The sequence below is a fragment of the Eublepharis macularius genome, chromosome 19 (genome assembly GCF_028583425.1).
Source record: "Eublepharis macularius isolate TG4126 chromosome 19, MPM_Emac_v1.0, whole genome shotgun sequence".
Lineage (NCBI taxonomy): Eukaryota > Metazoa > Chordata > Lepidosauria > Squamata > Eublepharidae > Eublepharis > Eublepharis macularius.
In genome coordinates, this window is record NC_072808.1 from 2,171,826 (window position 1) to 2,193,076 (window position 21,251).

The window sequence follows — 21,251 nt, forward strand, 5'->3', positions numbered from 1 at the left end:
TCATATGAAATCAAAAGGCCATTTGCATCTGTCTGTCCATGCATCTCAGGAAAGGGGCCGTGGCTCAGGGGCAGAGCATCAGTTTTGCATCCAGTAGGTCCCAAATTCAGTCTCTGGCATCTCCAGTTAAAAAGGATCAGGGAGCAGGCGATGTAAAAGATCACTTCCTAAGTCCACGGAAAGCTGCTGCCAGTTAGAGTAGACAATACTGACCTCGATGGGCCAAAGCTCTTATTCACTATAAGGCAGCTTCATGTGTCCATGTGAACAAATGAGACATCAGTGCAGAGGGTGGGGAATCCACGTGCATTTATTCACAGGCGTCTCTTCCTGTATGAAATGAGATATGTTTGGCTTTTGATTTTTTATACAAAGGTGGAGGGTGTGGGCAAGGGGAGCGAAACCCCTAAACCCCCTTCCCCCTACTCCTTACCTTCCTGTATTCCAGAGCTTGGAACGTTTTTTCCTCCTCTCCCAACTGTGGCTGTTTCCGGATGTCCTTATAGGCACTACCTGCTCACAGAATGCTGCCGCTTTCACCCCCAGGATTCCAGACGTCTCCGTTTGCAAAACAGTTGCAGGCTGTTTGGTTTCTGGTTTTTTCAGCGCCTTTTCTGGGACTGCACTTTCCCACGGTCCCAGAAGAGGCACTGAAAAAAAAGGTGCAACAGTGTGCAACAGTTTTGCAAAGGGAGACGTGTGGAATCCTGGGGAAAAGCCGCCAGCATTCCGTGAGTGGGCCGTCCCTATAAAAATGTGTGGAAATGGCTCATGATTCACATGAGAGTTGGGTTAGGAGGGAAAAAACACAGAAAGAAACATAATGCAGCAAAGTGAGGTAAATTATGGGATGGGGGTTAATCTCCATCTGCCTTAGGTGCACACACCCCTCCCTGCTTGCCTATAGCTGGGCCCTCAGTGTCTACAATATCCCAGGCAATGCATGGGTTTCCTAAATAGACTTTTCTCAATCCGGAAAACAGTACACAGGGGAAGGCAGGAACTACTTCTCTATGTTTGCCACAGTCTTGATCTGAATTGGGAATTGCATGGGAACTGAGGAGAAGCCACAACTTAGAATCATAGAATCATAGGGTTGGAAGGGACCTCTAGGGTCATCTAGTCCAACCCTTCGAAGTGACATTATAGTCAATGAAGAGATACTTTGGGAGAGGGAGGCAGGTCCTTAGCATCTTTGGGAGCTCATACAGTGCCTCTTCAAAGGAGCTTTATAGAACTAGCAGTGTTTCTTCTGTAAGGAATTCGTAACTATGGCAAGAGTAGGTTAATGGAATTTCATCATTCATTTGACTGGTGCCATGCTAGTATCTTAGCAGCTATTGGACTCAGATGCAGACAAATCTAGAATAGGAACATTTGGCGGGGGAGAAGAATATTGCAGAGGCATTGAGAAGCAGGTTGAATGTAAAACTCCTATCAAATAGGGATTCTTAGTAGATACGTATCCAATCTGTTTTTCTCTGATTTGTTCCGGTAGAGTCTGGAGCCCCTAGATCCCAGTGAGAAAGCCAACAAAGTCCTAGCCCGAATCTTCAAGGAGACAGAGCTGAAGAAACTGAAAGTTCTGGGATCTGGAGTGTTTGGAACTGTGCACAAAGTAAGTCTGAGGCCTGGAAGAAATTAAGTCTGTTCCTTAAGCACGCTTTTGATCATCTCAAACAAGTAGGATGCAGAGGCAGAGAACTGTGTGATATCTTCGGAGATGGGTTCAAAGCCTGAGGGTATGGATGGACCTGGGGTGGGTGAACTGAATGGCCTTGTCCTTTGAGGATGATGAGATTGAACTAGGTAATTTTGGTCTGTTTCAACTATATTGATTTTCTAAGACAGGGATAGACAGTTTCTTCAGCCTGGAAGGCCTTTGGAATATCTGATCTTTCATGAGAGTTACATGCTTGGTCAAAAGTAACATCTCTGGCTCTGCTAAGTGCTGTACAGACTCAGCAATTGCTCCTTTATGGTAACACATGAGCCTCCAGGGCACCCTCCATTTTGTGAAGGGGGGAGTGCCAATGTGAACCTTTTCCTTCCCCCTTTGTCTTTATGTGGAGAGGAAGAGCCACTGCCTTCTCCAGTTGAAAGGACAAGCTTTTTAGAGAGATCGCTCCCACACAGAGATTTTTGAATTGTGGATGCAAGAGAGCTTTGCTAGAGTAGAGTGTGGAGAAAGAATATGATTCCTCAGCAGGATCTATTGAGAGCATATTATATCAGGAATATGGTTCATCTCCTTTGGCTTTCTTTTCCATCAGGGTGTCTGGATCCCAGATGGAGATTCCATCAAGATCCCTGTCAGCATCAAAGTTATCCAGGATCCAAGCGGTCGGCAGACGTTCCATGCGGTCACTGAGGTAAGCGCCCTTGCCAAACCACGTTTCCACCCTCCCCTCAACTTGCCTTGCCAGGGAAAGCGGTGGTTCCTGTAGTTTCACAACGTAGCCATCTGTTGCTAGAGGTGGGCACGAAATGAAAAACAAACCAAAGTTCAGCATGAACCAGGCCAGTTTGTGGTTCGCAAACCGGTGGTTCGTCAGAGCCCATTTCTGATGAATCGCCATGAACTTTAGACCGATTTGTTTGGTTCATTCTTTGGTTCATCACTGCAGACAGCCTGGTGCCAATCAATCAGTTTCCTAGGCAACAGGTGATGGGCTTTCTACAGACCTTCTGCTGACCCGGAAGTGATGTTGTCACGAACCAAATGAACCAGTTCGCAAACCGGGGCAGGTTCATGAAAGTTTTTGGTTCGTGAAACGTGGCGAACCATGAACCGCATGGTTCGTTTTTTTCCCGGTTCGTGCCCATCTCTATCTGTTGCTTTAGGATAGCGCAATGGGCAATTGTCCATCCATTTTGAATCCAACCTCTCTGTTTTAATCACTTGACCAGAACCCTGTTGGGATGCAAGTCAATGTTAAGGGTGACTTTTGGCCTGATATATGATTTTTTTTGCTTCCATTTTTTGTCTATTTACAGCACATGTTGGCAATAGGCAGCCTGGATCATGCTTACATTGTCCGGCTCCTGGGCTTCTGTACGGGGACCCAGCTACAGTTGGTGACCCAGCTTCTACCACTGGGATCACTGCTGGAGTACATCCGCAAAAACAAGGATGCTATTGGTCCCCAGCTGATGCTCAACTGGGGTGTACAGATTGCCAAGGTAAGCACAGGCTTTGCAGGAAGTTATCAGAGGGATAGCAATTGTCCTTTCTTAGAACTTCTGAAACTGGAGATCGTGTATCCCGGATTGTTGCTTGGATGAATAAAAGCTCTGTAAATAATTTTGTTTTTAAATTAAGGCTAGTCTAAAAGGTACAACTGGATTATTTTAATATTAAGACTATCACAGTTATACTTCAATGCTCTTTCCTGCCTCTTTCATGAAACATTTCTGATGTATTCAGGAAGCACCGAGAAGGCAAAAATGTGTTTGTTTTGGTGCCTTAAAATAATATACTACCCCACCGCTTCCAAGAGAGAACTTTCACACCCATGCACACCCATACTATTTCCAGGCCTTGCATGAAGAGTTGTTCAGAAATGAGGCAGTACTCAAAAGTTATGTTGCCCCCAACAATAGTCAAGAGGAACCTGTGGGCCCTTGATTGGCAGCCAGTGGTTGGAGCCTGCAGCCAAGCTGATTTAATCTAAATTATTATAATCACAGCCATTTAGATCAGCTAATTTAGTTAAGTAATATATCATCGTTGCTTGTTCCAGAAACCATTTTCTGCTTTTGGCATGGTGTCTGCTTATTCACTTGCTTTATATGCACTTGACCGATACGAAAGGCAATGCCAACAAGCACTTAACATCTTGTTGGAAGAATGCGGAGAGTTTATACTACCGTGAAAAGGGCACCGCCAGAATTGGGTCTAGAACGGGGGGTTTCAAGCCATGTACCAAGGAAACCTGCAGTTTCCTTGGAAGTGCATTGCGAGTTATCCACGAGTCTTAATATGAGGATCAGTAGCGATGGACAAAGGCTGCCTTAGGTAACTGGTCTTCTCCTGCAGCGTACAGCCAGAGGAAAATATTGGGTATGCTCTAGAACGCACTTTTCATTTATGCAAGGCAAGCGGTGTGGCTCCATAGGCCTTGCTCAGGCCCCAAACGACCCAAATTTCTTAATTTTTTATAACGTGCTATACTTATGTGGCAGACGTACAGATAGTCCTCAAAAATGCGTCACTGTGTAAAGTGTTCCATGAAGGCAGAGTGTTTGAAAAACACTGCTCTAGAACTGGGGCTTCCCATGTTCTTAACCACATTACTAACACAACAATTCATGATTGACTGAAAAACACTGCAACTTTCACCTGCTTCGCCCTTTCCCAACATGTTCTCTTGGTGTTGTCTTTTTTAAAAGGAATGCAGGATATGTGCCGCTTTCAGAGCTACTTGTCTCTTGGAGGATCCAAAAACACTTGATTTTCCTTATGGTGGGAGCGAGCATCCATATGTGGGTGGGTCCTGGATGGCTGTTTATACTGCATTTGTAAATAAGGGGGTAAAAGGAGATAAATCCAAAGATGGTTCCAGATTTGAATAATAGTTCATCTGCACTTTCTTTCCAATGTTCAGGGCATGTACTACCTGGAGGAGCACCGCATGGTCCATCGCAACCTTGCTGCCCGCAATGTTTTGGTAAAATCCCCCAGCCAGGTGCAGGTGGCAGATTTTGGCATTGCTGACCTGCTCTATCCAGACGACAAGAAATACTTCTACAATGAGATTAAGGTTAGTATCTTCTGGGTTGAGACACTCCAAGTGGATGATGCTTCTAGGTCTTCGGTTTCAACTTCTTCCTTGGCGTGCCAAGACTCGAATGCATTCAAAATGACAGTCACTAGAAAATGAAGAAGGGAACTACAGCTCGTGTGGATAAGGGAACAAGCTGTGGGAGGAAGAGATGCCAGAGAGGGGTTGATTCTGGAAGAAAACCACTTAACAACAACAACAGTTCATTTGTATACTGCTCTTCTGGACGGATCGGTGCTCGCTCAGAGCAGTGAAGGAAGTCGGTTTTATTATCCCCACAATGCGGCTGGGGAGCTGGGGCGGAAAGGAGTGGCTGACCCAAGGCCAGCAGCAGAGTTGATAGCAGTAGTGAGATTCGAACCAGTTGAAAGTTTTTAGAAGGGGAGAGAGAGGGGTGAAGACTGGGACCAAGAGATGTCTGTCTGCCTGTCTGTCTATCTGTCTGCCTGTCTGTCTATCTAATCTACCTACCTACCTACCTATTTTGGAGGGGGACATCCTTGTACAGGCTTTGATGGGTTCTTCCGTAGTGGCAAAGTAAGAGCTGACTTCACTCTAGACGAGTGCAGTTTGAATGCAGGGATCCCAAGGGAATTAATCAGATCCAGAACTCTTCTCCATTTTAGAAAGCGAAGCAGGCCTTGTAGATCCCCCGCCCCTGAATATTTTGCGTTTGCGTGTGTGTTTTTGTGCACTATGTGAGTGTGGGTGGTGTTTCATGCCCCTCCTGACTTGTGTTTTTCAGACACCAATAAAGTGGATGGCTCTGGAGAGCATACATTTTGGAAAATATACACACCAAAGTGACGTGTGGAGTTACGGTAGGTACCCCAGCAGAGCTGAGTTTTACTGAGGTCCGGGCTGGTTCACGGTCCAAGTGAGGCCCGTGGCCGCTTGAGCGGCACAACATGAGAAGGGATGATGTGTGTGGCTTGCATCCCCCACCTCCCACACCTGTGTTGCTGCTGCCTGCGTCCAGGGCAGGCTGCAGAGATGCTCCCTCGGGAGCCCCTCCTGGACCTCAGAAGGTGGCCCAGGAGGAAGCTCCTGCCCACCGGTGCCCCTCAGTGTCTCGGGCCTCACAGAGGAGGAGGAGGAGGGCATGGGAGCCAACCACACAGCTTGAGCCAGCCCTGTCTGTTGGCACCTAAGCATCTCAGTCAGTCTCGGTCGCTAACGCAAATCTCCCTAAGTCAAGAGAACGTCTGCTGAAGCCTTCCCGGTTGTCTCTAGCATAAGTTGTCTCGCTTTTATCATCAGCCTTGGGATAAACATGTTCAAAAAAGGAGGGGACACTTCAGAGGCGATATGCGTTTAAGTCGCGTGAACACCTGTTCCTGCAGTGTGCATTTAGGTCATAGGAACACGTGAAACTGCCTTATACCAAATCAGACCGTTGGTCCATTGAGGTCGGTATAGTCTGGCCGGACCGGCAGCAGCTTTGAGGCAGAGGTCTTTCACACCTCCTACAGCTTGATCCTTTTCACTGGAGGTGCCGGGGGGTCGAACTTGGGACCCTTCTGGAGATCAGGGGGTGGGGCCACCTGCCATGTGACCATTTCCAAGAGGTTCCGGAACTCCGTTCCACCGCGTTCCAGCTGAAAAAAAGCCCTGCTTGGCACAACGTCTTTGTTATAGAGGAGAAGGAACACGTTATATTTGGTTCAGTTTCCTGGCTTCTGCTCAGCTTCCTACAGTCCAGTTTGCTGGGCCTGTTGCAGCCACCCTGCCTCTCTCTGCACAACCTCTGCCTCTGTTATTGTTGTTGGGGGGGCATGCATACCTGTACTGTCTTTCCTCATTGCAGCCCGCTCTCTCACGAGCCACGTCTGCCAAGTCTTACCCGTCCCATTCACTCCACGTTTTTGTCCTCCATCTTCTGCAGGGGTGACGTTGTGGGAGATGATGACCTTTGGAGGCGAACCCTACGCAGGTATCCATCTTTCAGAAGTGCCCGACCTTCTGGAGAAAGGGGAGCGCCTCTCACAGCCCCAGATCTGCACCATCGACGTCTACATGGTGATGGTGAAATGTAAGTGACCGGAGTCCCCTTCCCAATCCTGGGCTGATATTTAGCAAGCCCGTTCCTTCATATTGTACTGTTGACACTGCACAATGAGTGAGTGCTTCTCAAGATAATTAAGGGACAGACTAGTGAAGTCTCTCTGAACCAAACAGAACAAAATCCACAGTCTGTGCTGCTCTGATTGGGCCACTGAGGGTGTTGTGGTGGGTGTCTGTCTGATAAGATTTTTCCCTTTTCTCATCCTGCAGGCTGGATGATTGACGAGAACATCCGCCCCACCTTCAAAGAGCTCGCCAATGAGTTCACACGCATGGCGCGCGATCCCCCTCGCTACCTCGTGATTAAGGTCTGTGCGGGCTTTATCTGGCTGCTGTGTGGCCTGTGGATGGAATATGTAGACCCTGCAGATGCTAAGTGCTTAATAATGTGGCTACTGATTATGCTCTTCTTCAGTGCCGTCAGCCCTAGCCCCCAGTTTAGCCAGTCACTTGTAGATCCTGTTTATGGTTTTTTTATTTAAAAAATTCAAAATTTCCTTAATTTTTTAAAAAGATTCGATTTTCAGGGCATGTTCTTAAATAGAAGTGAGTTGTTGTTGTTTGCACTTTCTCCCACCCTTTCTTCCTCAACCTGGTGTGCATTGATTTCATTGCCTACATTTTGCCTTCACAACAACCCTTTCAGGTAGGTTAGGCTGAGAATGTGTAACTGGCTGAGGTCCGAGCATAGTCTGAGACAGCGTTCAGTCCCAGAACAGTTTTTGATGAATTTGACCTGCCTTCTGGTTTTTACTGGCTGCTTTGCTTTCCCTTGATTGGCTAACAAGCGTCTGATGCTATGAGTCTGTCTGCACGATACTTCTTACACGAGGTCGCTCAAGTGAAGGGAGATGCAACGTTAGCCAGGAGGCGTAGTTTAAAAGTCGAAGGCTCTGTCAATTTCTCCTTTCCACTGGAGGGTAGTTTGAAAAGACAGAGCAGATCGCTCCTCCAAGGGTTTGTTAATTTCATCTCTGCAGGCTGTCCTGTTAAACTACCCTCTGGTAGAGGAGGGAAATTGACAGCGCCTGTCTTTTTAAACTACACGTCCCGGCTAACATTGCATCTCCCTTCACTTGAGTGTCCTTGTGCAAGAGGTATCGTGTAGAGAGTCTCTACGTCAGCTGGTATTCTTTTTCTGTGTACGTGCAGGCTGGTTGAAAAGGATACCGCTGAGCACAGAGCTCTTCTCTCACCGTTGCCAGACTTCAAATATCTAGGACCCCATGGTTAGGCTTCCAGAAAGGCCTGGCATCTCTCCTTTTTGGAAACCAGGCCCAACCCAAAGGATTGACTCATCTTGGAATTAGAACCTTTGCTCTTGCGTAGACACTCCTAGTCTGACTTGGCGGTGCTTGGCAAACATTGCTGCGATATTCAAATATGATCTTATTGTAAGTGAAGGGTCTTCCTTTCCCACAGAGAGAGAGCGGGACGCTTCCCCCAGTGGAACCACCAGCGCTCACCGAGAAGGAGTTGGATGAGATGGAGACACTAGAAATGGAGACGGAGTTGGAGGAGGAAGAACTTAATAACCTCTTTTCCTCGAGGCAGTGGACGGACACCGCACGGGTAAGCGACTCCCTCTCTCCCAACCTGATGAATCTGGGAGTCTTCCTCGTTCTCTTGTGCTCTCAATGACCTCACCGTTCAAAGCTACGGGAGAAAAGGAGAGGAAAATTTTGCCTGAGTCGACTGTCCTGAACGGCCAGCCTAGCTTCTGGATCTCCGCATACAGGGTGCACATTGGATCAATGTTCTGCTTGGAAGAGTTTCCACTTGCCCCAGCATTGCTTTCTAGGCGACTCCTCGGGCAGCATGTCTGCCACTGCAACAGGGAGCAGGGACTTGCTTTTTGCCGTGTTATCTTTTCAAGTGCATTTCTGATGCTCAGGAAAGATAGGGGATGAAGGGAACGGAGGAGGCAGTAATACTAAGGACGATCTAGACAATAAGGCAAAGAACAGCAGTATGAGGCCAAGACGAGTGACGAACGGCTAAGTAGCGGCATCTCATTCGGCGTTTAGGAGCAGAGGCTGTTTGAGTGAGATGGAGAGAGGGATAGAACCATAGCGCAGCCTGTGGCTTCCTCAGGGTGGAGGCAGCTGTACTGAGTATTAGCATCATGGGGTGGGAGGAGAAGCCAAGAAATACCACGATGCTTGGGCAGGTGCAAAGACAGCACCATTTCTGTATTTGCCTTCAGCAGGAGACCCCAACCTTGCTGAACCTGTGGATACTTTGGAAAAGTTGAAAAGAGGTAGCGGGTGCCACCACCAAGTGCTATCAGGGTGGTGGGGTGGGGGATAGCCAATCACAAAATGTTGGGAGATTCCACGTGTCAACCTGTGATGGGTGTGCCCTGTAATGTCCTAAGTATTCTGAAAGACCGCTTACTCCAGTTAGGTAGAGGAAAGCCATAATTGGCCCTTTCGCTTTGGGGAAGAAGAAAGAGGGCACCAGGAAACACATCACTGATGGGGTTGGGGGATCGCTGGCCCAGAGCATCCATGCATTTGTGTTTTTGTCATTTTTCAGAGCCCGACTCTCTTGAACCCGTCATCTGGATACATCCCCATGAACCAGAGCAGCCTCACGGGAAGTCGTCAGGTATTGAATTACTCAAAATCCTTATTTTTATGGAGATCGGAGCTGGTAGAGAAAGGATGTCAAGTGTGCCCAGTTAGAAAGGACTCAGGAGACCATCTGACTTCCGGGTTGGTCAAGAGTTTGGCACTGAGGGGAAGTGTTGAGTGGTGGCAGAACCTCCATCCATCGTTCCATCATGTTTTGATCCTGCCCTTCCTCCAAGGAGCTCCAGGCAGCTTCCATGGTCTCCCCATTCCTCTATTTTATCCTTTAGCGCAGTTCTATGAGATAGATTGGGCTCAGAGTGTGTGACTGGCCCAGGGTCTCCAAAGTCAGTTTTCTGGCTGAGTGAGGATTTGAAGTTGGGTCTCGCTGGTCTTAGTCCAACATTAACCATTTTGACAATCACACCGTATTGGGTCACGTACATTGCACATTCAGTCCCTGAAAGACCTTGGGAACCGGGGTTGAGGCAGACTCCTGGCTGAGAGGCAGGTCTAATCTGCAGGTCTAGTTGAACTTTGCCACCCATTAATCTTGGCCTCCTTGTGGTTTAGAGCACTGGATTAGGCTCCCGGCAGACATTGCGCATAAGGCAGGAGTCCATGGGCCGCACGGTGTCGGAGTCATCGGAGGGACGGGGCACAGCCTCCGAGTATGATCTCACTGAGGACATGTCATTGTCCGGGAGCCTGTGCCACAGCTACCGGTCCCGGGGAGACAGTGCCTACCTCTCTCAGCGGGAGAGCCTTTTGCTTCCAGTTGGAAGTGCTGACGGGGAAGAAGACGCCAATGGCTATGTCATGCCGGATCGAAACGGGAGAGGTAAGAGACGTGTTACAGAAGGGCCTGCAGGGGAACGAGGTGCGTTTCACGTTCTTTTTACTTGGCTGGATTGCTCCAGTACTAGGTTGGAAAGGGCTGGGTAGAAACGCATCTGTCCAGTGAGGGTCAGAGAAGCAAGAGGTGTAGTGTTTCCGGACCATCACCTGTTCCACTTATTAGTCTTTTGCTCTGCAGCTGTAAGCTTGGTTGAGCTGACACCTGGGTGTTTCACTGGGATCAAGCCCTTCTAAAGGGGAAAAGGGAATCCAGGACTCAGTGGAAAATGTACTGCATCCTGACTTGTTGATTAGGATGACTAAAGAGGGAGAGATCTCTGGCCAAAAGTTCTGAAGAGCCTGGGTGAAAAAAATTCCACTTGGCTCATTGTACTGAGTGACGGCAGAGATTAGATCCAAACTAGGGGCCTCAGATTTATATCTCAGTCTCTTGGCCACTTAGCTATGCCAAATGTTTGGCTCTGTCCCTGTCCAGTGGGGAGGGGGATTGATACTCGCCCTAGATAAGCAAAAAAAATCAGAAGACTGTAAACATCAAAAGTACACAGTAAGTTTTTGAATACAGGTTCCCTGGACCCAATTTGCTTTCTTTGCAGCCGCACAGCAGCTGTGCTGAACATTGTTTTTAAAGCCCGTGGAAACCCAATCTGTAGCAGGGGGGTGGGGGTGGGGGGCTCCTGCCTTTCCCCTGTGATGTTTTCCTTAGCTGAAATGGCCCCGGCATGGAAGTTATTTGCTCCATTTTGGAGCTGCACAAGCAGCTCCTCCCCTCCAGCGGAACCAGACTCGTTAAAAAATGTATCGTGTAGTTTGGCCCTAAGAGCCTCTTGCTCTCCTCTCCTCTCCAGAGCGTGCTGCTGGCGTTGCTGCCTCCCTGCTCCGTGGCTCCCTTCCTGTGCCACAAGTGGACAAAGAGTATGAGTACATGAACCGGCGTGCTCCACGGAACCCGCAGCCCCGGCCAGCCTCTTTGGAGGAGCTTGGCTACGAGTACATGGACCTGGGCTCCGAGCTGAGCGCATCGCTCGGCAGTGTGCCCAGCTCCCAGTTAACCACGCCCTGCCGAGATGAAGAGGATGAGGAAGAAGACTACGAGTACATGAACAAACAGCCCAAGCTCAGCAAGTCTCTGAGCAGCATCCGTAGCTCCCGTGGAGACTATACCGATATGGACTCTGGCATCACACAGGGCTCCCCAGATGAGCAGGGTTACGAAGAAATGGATGCTGTCTTGCCCCCTGTCCAGTGTCCCGGCTGCCAGAGCCCCCCCTGTCCCCAAAATGGCTTCATGAAGCCCCTGCGCAGACTGGAAGCCTCGGACTGCGCTTTCGACAACCCCGATTACTGGCACAGTCGGTTGTTCAGCAAGGTCGATGCCCAGAGGACATAGCTGGGGAGGTTTTGTCTGTCCCTTTGCGGAGGGAAAAAACAAACTCTGATCTTTTAGCCACAAACATCCTAACTGTAATTGTGGACTGAAAGGGGGAACTTCCGTGAAGCTCCTGTAATGTGGGCCGCGATGGGCAGGCACGTCAAGAGCACCATGATGGGGGTCTTCCAGGGTTGCAATGCAGCCCCCCCCCTGGTCTTGCACTGCAGTTTGTCCTATTGCACATCTGGTCTCTTCAGTTCAAGTGCCCAGAACTCAGAGGGCAACACGGGAGCACATGGGAAGATATTGTCTACTTTTCGAACAGGGGACCTTACGTTGTCGGAGACTTGCAGCCCAATGGAGAACATGTTTTTTTTCCCCCAGGAAGCAGCTGAAAGTTGAGCCTAAACTGACTCTACTGTGCCCTGCCCAGAACCCTCGGCCACGGCCAGAGGGTCTTGGGGTGTCTGCAACAGCCCTTGTAAAGACAACCCTCTGCCTTTCAATAGATGTGGGGTCTTGCATGAGCCGAGCATGCTGAGCCTTGCAAGGGGGTGGACAAGACTGAAGAGGAAGCCTTTTCTAGAGATGCAGTGAGGTCCTCGCCCGCCAATACCCCATTCTGACAACATCTGTAATGAGGGAGGAAAGGACTTTTCGTCAGGGTGGATATGAAGGATAATGGTGCTTTTTTACCCCCCGACAGCTTGACAACCTCACTTAGGGAGATAACGTGTTGCCCTGAGATGACTTGTGGGTTTTCAATCCTACCTCTCTGTACGGCATTTTGGTTTTTTAAAAAACAAACAAAACAGAACTCCAGACTCGTGAGTTCTGCCTCTAGCTCGGTCGCTGAGTTTTCTTATATTTTGGTGTGCCTTCAGCAAACCTTGTGCTGCCTGACCGATTCCAGATCTGGACGGGAGCCCTTAAGAAGGTGGAAGTAGCAAAGAACAAAGTCAAAAATTGCTGGAGACTTGAACGGGGTAGACTTCTGTCTCACTGCAACTCGATGCTTCTTACTATAGGCAACCTGCAGGGCCAGCCCAAACAAATATATATCCTTCTAAGTCTGTTGAAATCAAGGGGCTTAGAGGGGCGGTAACTCTGCTTATGATGGCACTGCTATACAGAAAGACTCTGTAGTAATCTCAGGCATCCCAAAGGAAAGGACAGCAGAGAGACAATGCCAAGTCTCCTGGTGAATCAAGTCACTAATTCAGTCCTGCAAAGAAAGAGTTGGGGACCAGGTAGCGTGGCCTTTTTTAAATGCAGCAATCCCCCGTATTCCCTCCCTCGGTGAAATATGTGAATCTTTTCCGTAGGGGAACCAACAGAAGAGGTTTTCCATTAGACCCCACTATGATATGTGAACATTGCAGGAGTGATAATCTTTACTGCTGCAATTAAATTGGGAGCTGAAATTGCTGTTTCAAAAGGGTGCAAAGTCGCACCGTGGGCTTTTAACTTGAATCAGGCTCATTTGCACGAGCGTATGATTTGGAAACAAATTTCTCTCTTTCGCCTCCCCAGCCCACCTCGAAGGCCAGTAGTATTAACTATTAACTCGTTTCTGTTCCCACAAATTTTGGATTGCGTCGTATACAGAGAGGAACAAAAATAAAATCTCACCAGAAAGAGACGAAGTTTGTTCTTTTGCTGCACCGTCCTGTTTTTGAGTCCTGTAAGAATTGTCCCTCTAGTTTGGGGGCAAAAATAATCCACATTGTTCTCTCTGTATTGTTTTCCAGCCTTTGTTTTCAGCTGCAAACATGTGACTGAATTTTAAATGGAAGGGTTTTTTTTAAAAAAAAAAAGTTAATGCATCTTTTGTTTCGGCTGTTCGTGTATATAACAGGCGAATGGATTGTTCAGCCCAAAGCAAGATATGTATGAAATATAACGGTATTTCCCTCCTTTCTCTCTCTAACAGGAATCGGATGGCACTTTAAAGACTACCGAGTATAAGCTTCCATGGGTCAGAGCTCACTTCATCAGATGCGTCTATTAGGGAGATGTATTTATACCATACTTAAAGCTAAAAGTGGTAGAAAGGTGAGAGAGGGAGGATATTACAAGGAGAGAGAGACAAGTCTCAAACGAGATCCACAGTGATTCCGCACACGTTGGATAATACACTTCCAATCCTCTTTATAGACCATTTGGAACAGATTTTTTGTGTGTGCGGAACAAAAAATACACCTCAAACGATTGATAAAGTGCATTGAAAGTGCTTTATCCAATGTGTGCGGAATCACTCCCAGTTAAAAGAATTATCAGTTTGCTTTAGGAAAAGACTGTTCCCAGCAAAGTAGAGAGCTCTGACTCACAAAATCATATGCTGGAATAAACACTGTGTTAGTCTTTAAAGTCTGTTTAGATATATAAACCCACTTTTCTCCCTAACGGGGACACAAAGTGACCTACAGCATTATTCTCCTTTCCTCAGTCTTACTGTCACAACAACAACAACCCTGTGAGGTGGGTAAGGCTGAGATTGTCTAGCTCAAAGTCATCCAGTGAACTTCTATGGCAGGGTGGGTATTCGAGCCAGGGTCTTCCCAGATGTTGGTCTAACACTCTAACCACTACACCGCACTGGCTTGCCACTGGACGCCTATTTAATTTTGCAGCAACAGACTATCACAGCTATCAACAGCCCATTCAATAACATTTTCATGGTATCGCCCTTAGCAGAAAGGACTACAAACATTCTTAAAAGCCGAGATAGGGTTCAAACCGTGCAATACTATGTGGAGTGGCTTCATTCTAAGCCCATTGATTTTAATGGGTTTACACTGCAATCCTATACAGAGTTACTCCATTCAAAGTCCATTGAACTCAATGAGCTTGGACTTGAGTAACTATGCACAGCATTGCACTTTAAAGGAACTATTGGATTTAGCTGTACAAGTTATTAGGTTCTGTGTTTATAATATATTCTAGGTAAAAGGTAAAGGTAGTCCCCTGAGCAAGCACCGAGTCATTACTGACCCATGGGGGGACGTCGCATCATGACGTTTTCTTGGCAGACTTTTTACAGACTTTTGCCATTGCCTTCCCCAGTCATCTACACTTTACCCCCAGGAAACTGGATACTCATTTTACCAACCTTGGAAGGCTGGAAGGCTGAGAGCCAAGCTACAAGTGACGAATTACACTTGCCTGGCAAGTGAACAGACTCATGTGTATTCCTCCCTGTTCACTTGCCATTCACTTGCTCTCCACTTGATCAAGTGGAGCTTGTAGCTTGGCTCTCAGTCAACCTTGAGCCGGCTACCTGAATCCAGCTTCCACCAGGATCGAACTCAGGTCGTGAGCAGAGTTTGGGCTGCAGTGCTGCCGCTTGCCACTCTGCACCACGGGGCTCTTCATATATACTCTAGCCACAGAATATTGCCTCTCTCCTTTCATACTGTGGGGAATTGGCACCCTTCGTGCATCAGAATTCCACAGGGTGTGGTGAAATCTGAGAGGTGAAGACCAGCCAGATTTACCTGGATCCTTTGAACAGGGTTGAGCAGTCTTTCAGCTGTAGAGGCTGTGGCTGATGTAAGAGGTGCTATTCTGCTGCCCCCTGCAGGAAAAAAACCTTCAAGCCAATAACCAAAGGTAAATTTTACTGGAACAAACTCCTCCAGGAAGAGAAAGATAAAACAGCTGGTTATTTTTTGGCACACAGGAAGCCAAACACGGTTAAATTTTTTGGCGCACAGGAAGCCAACCACGGTTAAATTTTTTGGCACACAGGAAGCCAACCACGGTTAAAGTGCTGCAACATTTGATATTGTGCTAAGTGAACTTGAGGTGGAAAACTTGCAAGTTCTGAAACCAAAGTCATGTTAGAATTAAGATCTAGAATTAAGATCCCAAGATCTCCTCCTCCAGCACTTGCCAAGAACATCGCAGGTTCCATAAAACAGAACCTAAATATATCAAAAAGCAAAGTTTAGTTCTATAGTGAGACATGCTCCATTACAGTGCTTGCGCAAAATGCCTTATAAAAATGCTTTGGAATACCGGGGACACATTCTAGAGAATGATTGCCGCAACAAAACCTTGCAGATTTCACTGGGGCTTGATGTTACCTGGTTTCAAAACAGTGCAATCCACTATTTTGCTCTAGAATAGTCCTGTAGGGTTTGCCAGCAGCCCAGAAAAACAACAACAACCGGTCTCTCTTCTAGGAAAGAGGTTTGAGCCAAAATCCGAGGAGGCGGAAGCAGTGAAAAATTAGAACAAAAAGAAATTATATGGGTTTCTGTTGATAAGGTTACGGAATGCTGCTTTTCTGAATCCCCTTTTCCAGATTTTACCCTGATTACTCTTGCTGCTGTCATGTGTTTAGATTTGCTTTGGTGGAAGTGGTTTAAGGATGTTAATTAAGAAACATCAGGACTGAATCAATTAAATCTGGGTACAGCTAATAATTGTCACGTGTTACGTGTATTAATGAACAAAAAGCAAGGAAACAACCTCAACTGACCAGTTTAGCTCTGGATTTTTGTATTTGTATGGTAAATGTGTCACATTGAATATGTCCCCCCCTCCCCAAACTGGATGTATATATTTCTTTATAAATATCAAATTGTTTTTTTCCCCCTTTGCCATGCTTTGAAACTGGTGAAATGAAGGCTTTTTATCTTTTAAAAAAATCAGGACTGGAAGGAATCCAAACGTTTACACATTTTTAAATTGCCTTGTACGATACCCTAGTTATGGTGTAACATAGAAAAATAGTTGTGTTTAAAATACAAAGATGAGATGCTTCTCCTGCCATTAGCGAAGACAACGCCTATTCCAGGACATAAGTGAATTAGAAGGATGGTGATGGGCTTTGTAAGGAGATGTACAGGGATGAATCCATTCAATGCTGTTTTTTGGGATTCAAATCAAATTGAAGCAGAATCTAGCAGTCAGTAAATTCTCATGGAAAGGACATAATGACCCAGACTTAGGTTTGCCAGTCTTATCTCACACCCCCAGTGGCGGAGCAATTTGGTCTTGTGCAAAACCGGAAGTGATGTCAGCACACAGCAGTGCGGCTGTAGGATTCACCCTGGGGCATTTCTCCAACGTGATGATGTCTTGAAAGTGATGTTTGCATTTCTCCAGCAAGCAATGGGAGACCTGGCCTTCCAAGTCCGGTTCCTGTAACTTTTAGCAGCAGTTTAACACACATATGTTGAGTACATGGAGACAAAATGATGGGAAATCATTATGTTGTTAAAGGCACAGGAACAGTCAGGATACCCCCAAAAAACCGCAAATGGGCCGTTTCCACACAGCTTACCTTGTTCCGGAAAACAGTGCAATCTCGCTCGAAATTTCACGAAAAGGCGCTGTTATCGCGGCAGCTTGTGCAATTTCGCGCAATAACAGCGTCTTCTCGTGCGATTTCACGCGAGATTTCGCTGTTTTCCAGAACAAGGTAAGCCGTGTGGAAACGGCCATGGACTACTCTTAAGTTTTGCTTAAATTTCATTGGAAAGTCCTATGATAAAATAAACTGGAACGAGATCAATTTATGCATAGACTCACCTCTGCTGCTAAAACAGTTGGGAAGCTTTCAAGTCACTCAGAACCTTTCATCAGAACAAATAAAAATAGCCACTGGTTCGCTAATACACAAGTGGAGCTAACCACATGTCAAACATCTTGTTATTTCAAATGTAACCTTGTTTGGTAGCATTGCTTTGGGAAAGCTCAATGTAATTGCCTGGCATGGAATTCTGATGGTGGTTGCCAAATTGTGACTGTAATGTACATTATCTTCTAGTGTTTGGAAAGAGGGACATCTCAGCCCAAACAGAAGCTTTCTTCAAAGGCCCTAGCTACTAGAGTTGCCAACTCTGGGATGGAAAATTCTTGGTGATTTGGAGGTAGAACCTAGGAAAGGTGGGTTGGGGGCCTCAGCATGTTATAATGCCATACAGTCCACCCGCCAAAGCAGCCATTTTCTCCCAAGGAACCAATTACTGTCTTTCTGGAGATCAGTTGCAATACTTGGAGATCTCCAGACTGTACCTGAAAGTTGGCAACCCAACTAGCTACACTACAACGTGTGTGTTTGTTTGTTTGTTTGTTAGAGGGTCACTAACAAAGCTTGTCTAATAGAAATTTCTACTTTCTCTTGCACAGACTTTCTCTGGGGGGGAAAAGGAAGGACTGTAAAACCAGATTTGAGTTTGTATTGTGGGTATGTTGTTGATTTCTTCATCTCAGTATGCAAGTCAATGAGGTTCTTTCTCATAACATGACCACACAAGCATGTTTTTGAGGGGAAAAGTGGAATTAGATCTGTTCCGTGCAGGAGAGGCACTGGCTGTGAACTACTTTCTAAATTAGGATAATCCCGTTTTTTACTGACAAGGGCCTTTCCTGTTGTTGAAGGCCTCAAAAAGTATGTGTGTTTTGAATACAAAATAAAAAGCGACATTGATAAAGCTCAGTATTGCTATCCCTGTCTGCTTGCTAATGGGGGTCTGGGTTGCAAGACACGACCTGGCAACTGGTGTGAGATGGAGGAGGCGGAGAAATGCTGGAGATTTGCATGACCAGTGTCCCTGGCATGATGACACAACTTCCAGCATGACCTGGAAGTGACATCATTGTGTTAGGTTGACAGTCTTGTAACCCAGGTGTTGGAACCAAGGGTGAGTTCAAGGTAGGGTTGCCAGCTCCTGCTTGGGAAATTCCTGGAGATTCTGGGGTTTGGGGAGGGGTATAATGCCATAGAGTCCACACTCCAACGCAGCCATTTTTTTCCCGGGGGAACTGACATGTGCCACCTGGAGATCAGTTGTAATTCCAGGAGATCTCCAGGCCCAATCTGGAGGTTGACAATCCTAGTTCAAGGTCTAGGGTCCCTTTCTTAAAGCTCCCCACCCCTTTTCTACTCACATATCTTGGTAAAAACAGAACTGTAAGGGAAATACAATTTTCACCACTTCTGTATGGTATTCCCACTGCCCGAACTCCTTTCCCTTGGCAAACCAGAGGTCTCCAATCTGAAGATGAGTGATGCCCTTATGTTTCATTAAGAGTGCAGGTCCCTGCTAATGTCCCAGGTTTTGAAAGCGCTCTCCTCTGGCAAATTTGGTTTGGTAGATGGTAGCTCTGGCAGTCCTGTAGCCAATGTCCTGGAAGTGCTCCACCAGGGGTGGCTTACCACAGTTCCTCTTTTGAGGGCCAGTCTCCTCCTAGGCTTCCTAGTTGGCCGCCAGTGATTGTTGGCGATTGGCAGGAGGTAGCAAACCGAACCCCGTAATTGCTGAGCTTCCGGAACTGACGTCATCGCACCAGCCGTGGGCATGTGCCCACGCTTTGCTGGAGCAAATTTTGGTCCCAAATGGGCTGAACTGGATCCATGCAAAGCACAGGAGCACACCCATGACCAGGGTGATGATGTCACTTCCCAGAAGTTATGTCATTGTGCCTCGTCGGGAGCATGTGCACGCTTTGCATGCATGCAAAAAGACAACAACTTGCTCAGATGAGTGAAGCTATCTCAGTTGAGTTGAGTGTATTAGGAGTGGTTATTCTGTGGATCCCAGGCCCTGACAGTTTTGTAAGTAATAACCACCTCCTTGAATTGAACCTGGAGGCTAATCAGTAACCAATATAGTGACTGCAGTGCAGGAGTAATATGTATACTCTGCCTAGCTCCCAATAGCACTCTGTAACACCTGAGGTTTCCACGTAAGCGTGCTTCAATAATTAGCCTGGAGGTTACCGTGGCATGGGCCCACATGGTCAAATCGTCCGGGTCAGTTAGGGAGCCGTCCTCTGGGCTAAATGAAGATAGAGAAAAGCTTTTTTTTTTGCAGCGGCAGCAGAAGAATTAATTTGCTTTCCCAGAAATTCAGCTGTGTCCTATATAACCCTTGGACTCTTAACTGAGTCAGCTGAACCCCATCAAATGTGGGCAGTGCAATGTCCTCCAAGACTTCAGCCTTTCTTACCAACGTTGCCTCTGTTAAGATCAGGGCTTTTTTCCCATGGAAAAGAGGTGGTGGAACTCTCAAGAGGGAAAAACACACGCCCCCCCCCTTTAAAAAACGACCATTTCCTCCAAGGGAATTGACCTTTGTCTGCAGACAAGGGGGCGGGGCCACTGGGCACCAGAGGTGCCAGAACTCCTTTCCACTGTGTTCCTGCTGAAAAAAAGCCCTGGTTAAGATTCAGTTTCAACTTGTCAGTTGGGAACTTGTCAGTAAAGTTGGTTAGTCTTAAAGGTGCTACTGGTCACTTTTCCATTTTGCTACCACAGACTAACATGGCTAACTCCGCTGTGTTTCAACTTGTTCACCCTCCACCATTTAACCTGAGGACTGAGGACTGGAAGGTAGCTAATGTTGTCCCCATCTTTAAAAAAGGTTCCAGGGGAGATCCGGGAAATTACAGGCCAGTCAGCCTGACGTCAATACCGGGTAAGTTGGTGGAAACTATTATCAAAAATAAAATTAGTGGGCACATTGATGACCAAAAGCTGATGAGGAAAACTCAGCATGGGTTCTGTAAGGGAAGATCTTGTCTCACCAATCTGTTAGAGTTCTTTGAGGGAGTGAACAAACAAGTGGACAAGGGAGACCCGATAGATATTGTTTATCTTGACTTCCAGAAAGCTTTTGACAAAGTTCCTCATCAAAGGCTCCTAAGTAAGCTCAGTAGCTATGGGATAAAGGGCCAAGTCCTCTTGTGGATCGAAAACTGGCTAATTAATAGGAAACAGAGAGTGAGCATAAACGGGCACTTCTCACAGTGGAGGGTGGTGAGCAGTGGGGTGCCACAGGGGTCGGTATTGGGTCCAATGCTTTTTAACTTGTTTATTAATGATTTGGAATTGGGATTAAGCAGTGAAGTGGCTAAATTTGCAGATGACACGAAATTGTTCAGGGTGGTGAAAGCCAGAGAGGATTGTGAGGCACTCCAAAGGGATCTGTCGAGGCTAGAAGAGTGGGCATCCATGTGGCAAATGAGGTTCAATGTAGCCAAGTGCAAAGTAATGCACATTGGAACCAAAAATCCAAAATATAAATACAAGTTGATGGGGTCTGAACTGGCGGAGACTGACCAAGAGAGAGATCTTGGAGTCATGATAGATAACTCACTAAAAACGTCAGCACAGTGTGCGACTGCCATAAAAAAAGCTAATGCTATGCTAGGGGTTATTAGGAAAGGGATTGAAAACAAATCAGCCGGTATCATAATGCCTCTGTATAAATCGATGGTGAGGCCTCATTTGGAGTACTGTGTACAGTTCTGGTCGCCACACCTTAAAAAAGATATCATAGCACTGGAAAAAGTACAGAGAAGGGCAACTAAAATGATTAAAGGGTTGGAACACTTTCCCTATGAGGAAAGATTGAGGCGCTTGGGGCTCTTTAGCCTGGAGAAAAGACGACTGAGGGGAGACATGATAGAGGTTTACAAGATAATGCACGGGTTAGAGAAGGTCGAGAAAGATGTGTTTTTCTCCCTTTCTCACAATACAAGAACTCGTGGGCACTCTATGAAATTATTGAGCAGTCGGGTTAGAACAGATAGAAGAAAATACTACTTTACACAAAGGGTGATAAACACATGGAATTCGTTGCC

At 46.8% G+C, this 21,251-nt stretch overlaps 1 protein-coding gene across 1 annotated transcript in view; it reads left to right on the forward strand.

The window, feature by feature from the left end:
• Positions 1–18,102, forward strand: part of ERBB3 (erb-b2 receptor tyrosine kinase 3) — a 92,219-nt gene extending 74,117 nt beyond the window's left edge. The window contains exons 18-28 of the mRNA XM_055003128.1: positions 1,499–1,618; positions 2,274–2,372; positions 2,998–3,183; positions 4,608–4,763; positions 5,530–5,605; positions 6,670–6,816; positions 7,059–7,156; positions 8,271–8,420; positions 9,387–9,458; positions 9,995–10,262; positions 11,128–18,102. Of these exons, the coding sequence (XP_054859103.1) occupies positions 1,499–1,618; positions 2,274–2,372; positions 2,998–3,183; positions 4,608–4,763; positions 5,530–5,605; positions 6,670–6,816; positions 7,059–7,156; positions 8,271–8,420; positions 9,387–9,458; positions 9,995–10,262; positions 11,128–11,669 (1,914 nt within the window). The 3' untranslated portion in view covers positions 11,670–18,102. The remainder of the gene's footprint in view (positions 1–1,498; positions 1,619–2,273; positions 2,373–2,997; positions 3,184–4,607; positions 4,764–5,529; positions 5,606–6,669; positions 6,817–7,058; positions 7,157–8,270; positions 8,421–9,386; positions 9,459–9,994; positions 10,263–11,127) is intronic.
• The last annotated feature ends 3,149 nt before the right edge of the window (positions 18,103–21,251 follow it).